A 6,012-nucleotide genomic window follows, 5' to 3' on the forward strand; every position below is an offset into this window, starting at 1 on the left:
ATATGGCATCACTATTTCAAAAAAAAATGTAAACAAATGTCGTATTTCATTCCATTACATTCCCTTTTTTGTCTTGGCATCTACAACATGACATTTGATTTGATTTAAACACAAATTTCTTTTTTTTATTGTTATTTCTCAACAAAGCGAACTTCGCACCTTTACAGCGTGATAAATTTGTGAACTTTTTGCTAAAAATATATTAAAAATAAAATACAAACATAAATAAGATAGAACAATTGCAATAAAGAGATTAACTGAAAAGAAAACAAGCCGCAAAAGCAAAGAAAAACATTGAAAGTATTTTTTTTTTGACATTTCCTAACTAAAATCGTTTAAAATTTATTAATTATTTAAACTAAAAGAAAAATTCTTTTAAACATTGACCCCTATAAAGCAGTAGCTTAACTAGTTGGTAAAAAAAATATGTAAGTATGGTGAGAAATTAATTGTACATAATAGCCAAAAATAATCCCTTTATAATCTTATCATTTATGATATCATAACAAGATATGAATTTATGTGGTTTAATTAATATTTTTGTTGTTTTATAATTGTTTAACTACAAAACGATCTAAAAGTTTATATTACTCTTGAAAGTATTTTAATATTATTATTGAATGATTTTTAAGTGAAAAGTTGTCAAATGCAGTTGTTTTTCTTTATTTCGACAAAATGAAAACCCAGTAAATATTGTGGTTTAAAATAAAACTTAACGTTTCTAGAGGAAATTGCATGTTTTAAAGCTGTTGCTTGAAAGAAAGTGCAAAAAAATAAAAATGAAGGCGGCATTTTTGGAAAGTTAAAGTTAGGAAATTTTCCCTGAAATGTCATTTTTAAAATCATAATAATTGTTTTAAATACAAACTTCCCTAAAAGGGAAATTTTGAAAATTTTTGTGAAAACGAAAAATTTTACAAAAAAAGATTAAAAACTAATAAAATTTTCATTAAAATTGTTTTAAATAAAAATTTTTCCTTAAAGAGAGATTTTCCAAACATGGGAAATTTTCAAAAATTTTCCCTTTTACGGAAATTTTTCAAACAAGGGAAATTTTAAAAATTTATGAAAACGGAAAATGTAACAAGAATACTTAAAAATTATTAAAATTAATAAAATTTTTATGAAAATTGTAAAAACTTCCCTTAAAGAGAAATTTTTCCAAACAAGGGAAATTTTCAAAAATTTTGTGAAAACGAAAAATTTTACAAAAAAATATTAAAAATTAATAAAATTTTCATTGAAATTTTTTCAAATTTTCAAAAATTTTATGAAAATGGATAATTTAACAAGAAATCTATTAGAATTAATTAAATTTTCTTTGAAATTGTTTTAAATAAAAATTTTCCTTTAGGGGAAATTTTTGCAGACAAGGGAAGTTTTCAAAAATTTTATAAAAACCAAAAATTTAAGTAGAAAACTATAAGAATTACTTAAATTTTCTTCAAAACTGTTTTAAATAAAAATTTCCCTTAATGGGAAATTTTTGCAAATAAGGGAAATTTTCAAAAATTTTATGAAAATGGAAAATTTAACAAGAAAACTATAAGAATTAAAAGAATTTTCTTTAAATTTGTTTCAAATAAAAATTTTCCTTAAAGGGAAATTTTTCAAACAAGGGAAATTTTTAAAAACTTTATGAGAACGGAATATGAAAACTTAAGAATTATTAAAATTTCCTTTGAAATTGTTAAAAAAAATTTCCCTTTGAGGAAAATTTTTACAGATAAGGGAAATTTTCAAAAACTTTATAAAAACCAAAAATTTAACAAGAAAACTATAAGAATTAAGAAAATGTTCTTAAAAATTGTTTTCAATAAAAATTTCCTTTAATGGGAAATTTTTGCAGATAAGGAAAATTTTTAAAAATTTTATGAAAATGGAAAATTTAACAAGAAAACTACAAGAATTAAGAAAATTTTATTAAAAATTGTTTTAAATAAAAATTTCCCTTAATGGGAAATTTTCAAAAATTTTATGAAAATGGAAAATTTAACAAGAAATGAATAAAAATTAATAATATTTTTTTTAAATTTGTTTTATATAAAAATTTCCCTTGAAGGGAAATTTTCGAAAATTGTGTGAAGATAGAAATTTAAACAAGAAATTATTGAAAATTTATAAAATTTAGTCTTAAAATGGTTTAAAATAAAAATTTCCCTTAAAGGAAAAACTTTTAGATAATGATTGTGAAATATGTCTACCTGTTCAATACATCCCATTTCCGTTTTATTGGGTTATTCTTTATAATTGTACGCATTTAATATTGATTTCTATTCCTTTTTTTACGTTTTTAAATACATTTTAAAATAACATTTACAATTAATTGAAAATTTTCTATTATTTCTTTGCAGTAGTATTTTCTCATTACAACGTAACATTCCAAAGTCTAAATATCCCTAAACTAAACAACAATACAACAGCTGACATTTAAAAAAAAGAAAAACAATAATAATCAAATAAAAAAATATTAATAAACGACGAAATAAAAAACTAGTACAAACACTTGTCAAGGATCCCACAAACAAAAGCAAAACGAACCAAACTAAAGCAAACCAACCCTCACTCTCCGCTTAAAACTTAAAAGTAGAGAAGTGTAAAAAAATTAAATAGTTTTATTGACACATTACCACCAAGTACTAAACTGAGGAGGAAACTTAACGCAGCAGTTGGTTTAAAAACGTCATACCAACAAAATGTTGTCTCGTTTACGTGATTTTCTAACGCGTCATCGCAGGAAATTCGTGGTAACCGGTGTGGTAGTGGGAGGCACTTATTTGGCTTTAAAATATGCCCAAAAGAAACTCTTGGACATGCAAGAACGCCAGGCTAGAGAATTCATGGAGAAATCAAGACGTATGCAGCATTTTGAGTCCACAGAAAAGACCTGTAATCAGGTTATTATAGGCATGGGTGCAGAACTAATGCAGGCCATTTTAAAAGAATGCAGCACAGATGAATTGCTGCAACAATTAAGGGAAAATCCCCCCAATAAACTGGAACTGTGGGAGGAAATGAAAATTGTTGCTTTCACACGTTTAACTACTTTCATTTATGCCTCCTCAATGCTGGTGGTGGCCTTGCGGGTACAATTGAATATTTTGGGTGGTTATTTATATTGTGATACGACCTCAACTCTAATGGCTAACGAACAGGCTAAACATAAGCAAAAGCAGGCAAAAATTAATGATGATTTAAAACAACAATATCTCTCGTTAATCAGACATTTTATACAAGATGGTGGTTTATCGGAATTGGTGCGTTTGATACGTGCCAAGGTAATCTCTGTGGTGAAGCAATTACCTTTAACTAAACGTTTAAGTTTGGCCGATATTGAACAATTGTTTTGGTCTTTACAAATGGCCATTAATAGTGAACCCAACAGTGATCCCTGCTCTAAAATGAGCAGATATTTATTACCCTCACAACTGTCAGACTTTAACTCGGGCGGTCCTTTACTGGAGAAACTTTACAATGAGACTTTGGATTTGCTAGAAAGTGATGATGCTAGCAGTGTTTGTTCGAATAACATATGTCGTGGCTTCTCTTTGGCAGTGGATGCCATAGCTGAGAGTATGAGTGAAAGCATTATGGTGGCTCAAAAACATAACTCTACAAATGAGCAAGACAATCAGTCGACTAGTAACACTGCGGATCCTTTGCTCAACATAAATAGTGTACAAATAGCTTTAGCAAAAATTATACCCATTGTCAGTGGTTTGACTTCGAAGGGTTTCGATAGCTCTACACGCCCTCAAAATCTAGCCACCTCACTCATTACCTTCTATGTGGTGTCGGAGAAATGTAAAGTCTTGGGTGCCAATGTTTATGAAACATTTTCTTCTTCGGCGTAAAAGTTATTTTAAAGAAACTTTTATTTTTTTTTTTCTATTTTTTAGATGTTTTTTTTTTGTAACAATGTGCATAACAATTAAGAAACTTTTGTCTTATTAAAAAATAAAAATTATTTTACTCTTTATAACGAAACATCATATACAACAAAAAAACTTTTGTGCTTCTAGCTGTAAAAAGAGAGAAAACTAAAAATGAAAATTTAGTTGTGCTTTTAAATAAAGAACAAAAACAAAGAAGTCATTATATTTAAAAGTAATTTTAGTTTAATTTTTATGATTTTTTATGAGGGATTTGCTTAATTTAAAATAAATTATTAAATAAATAACTTTAACTTTTTTTGTTTTCTTTAAAAGCAATTCGTTTACAAATTTGCGCAAAGTAATCTACAGTGTGGAATGTCTAGTCTGGACTATATATAGTATAGTCTATAGTTTAGTCTATGATCTGGACTATAGCCTATAATCTATATTCTGAACTATAGTGTAGTATATAGTCTGTCTATTCTTTAGTCTTCACAATAGTCTGGACAATAATCTAGTCTGTAGTCTAGTCTATAGTCTGGACTATAGTTTAGTCTATAGTCTGGACTATTAGTTAGGAATATAGACCAGTCTATAGTCAGGAAGATAGTATAGTGTGTAGTGTGGACTTTAGTCTAGTCGATAGTCTAGTGTTTAGTTTGACTTTAGTATAGTCTATAGTCTGCCTATAGTATAGTCTCGCCTACAGTCTAGTCTATAGTCTTGACTATACTTTAGTCTATAGTCTGGACTATTATCTAGTCTACAGTCTTGACTATAGTCTAGGTTATACTATAGTCTAGTGTACATTCTAGTCTTTAGTTTGGTGTATAGTTTGACTATAGTCTAGTCTAAAATCTACTTTTTAGTCTGGACTATAGTCTAGTCTATAGTCAAGAATATGGCCTAGTCTTTAGTGTGGACTATAGTAAAGTATGTAGTGTTGACTTTAGTCTGGACAATAGTCTAGTCTACAATCTACTCTTTAGTCTGGACTATAGACTAGTCTATAATGTGGACTATAGTCTAGTCTATAGTCAAGAATATGGCCTAGTCTTTAGTGTGGACTATAGTAAAGTATGTAGTGTTGACTTTTGTCTGGACAATAGTCTAGTCTACAATCTACTCTTTAGTCTGGACTATAAACTAGTCTATAATGTGGACTATAGTGTAGTTTATAGTTTGACTATAGTCTAGTCTTTAGTCTGGACTTTAGTCTATTGTCTGCACTATAATCTAATCTATAGTCTGAATTAAAATCTACACTAAAGTCTTGTCTATAGTCTAGACTGAAGTCTAGTTAAAAGTCTTGTCAGCATTATATTTTAGCCAAAAGTCTTGAAATTACCAACATTTCTACAAGAAAAACAACGATTTCTGAATTTGATAAAAAAGCAACATTTTTACACATCTGGCATTACTTTATAGTAGTGGCAACTTTGTATATGACTTTATTTTGGTTTGTACATCCTAAAGTTTAAATTTATTACACTGCCTTTGAAAATTATAAAAAATATTGTTTATATTTTTGTTTAAAATATTATATATTGCTTTAAAATCTGTAAATATTTATTATTTTTTTAATTAAAACAAAATATTTGTTGTTTATAATTATAGCAACAAGAAAACTGTTAAAATGGCAACAGCTGACTGCTTTTTATACAGTGGCAACCTGGTTGTTACTTTATTTTTATTCATTTTCTTTTAATAAGCCCTAAAGTATGCTTTTAATTTTAGGCATAATTCATATATTATTAGTAAAACCGTTACATATACAGCTGCTTAGCAGTTTCGCATAGCTGAACACAAAAAATAAATGACAGCTGTTAAGTTAATTCTAAGCTGGACAAGAAACAACCACCCTTAAAGCAAACCAAAAAATTGCAAAAAAACTAAACAAAAAATACAATTATTAATAGTTTTTCATCATAAGAAATAACTTAAAAGTATGTAAAACTAAATTGAACAACATATCGAACAAGTACTTAGAAAAAAAAACACAAAACTAAAAGCCGCTTTCAACAGAAAACTTGTCCATATCCGATACAGACGCCAAGTAGTCTCTTAAAATCTGCCACAACAACAATCACAAAAAAGGTCTCAAACAAGCAAAAAGCCAAAGAACAAAAATTCACAA

The 6,012-nt window shown here is 27.6% G+C and overlaps 1 protein-coding gene across 2 annotated transcripts; it reads left to right on the forward strand.

Moving 5' to 3' along the window:
• Nucleotides 1-28: 28 nt before the first annotated feature.
• LOC111685170 (peroxisomal biogenesis factor 3) lies at nt 29-4,072 on the forward strand. Of its 2 annotated transcripts, none has more exons than XM_023447412.2 (2): nt 29-428; nt 2,355-4,072. In XM_023447412.2, exon 2 carries the CDS (start codon nt 2,697-2,699, stop codon nt 3,852-3,854), a length of 1,158 nt encoding a protein of 385 aa, XP_023303180.2. In that variant the 5' UTR covers nt 29-428; nt 2,355-2,696; the 3' UTR covers nt 3,855-4,072. The 2 variants fall into 2 exon arrangements, with proteins under 2 accessions (XP_023303180.2, XP_046808650.1); XM_046952694.1 differs by having other exon boundaries at nt 2,358-4,072.
• The last annotated feature ends 1,940 nt before the right edge of the window (nt 4,073-6,012 follow it).

This window comes from Lucilia cuprina, chromosome 5, assembly GCF_022045245.1.
Source record: "Lucilia cuprina isolate Lc7/37 chromosome 5, ASM2204524v1, whole genome shotgun sequence".
Classification (NCBI taxonomy): Eukaryota; Metazoa; Arthropoda; class Insecta; order Diptera; family Calliphoridae; genus Lucilia; species Lucilia cuprina.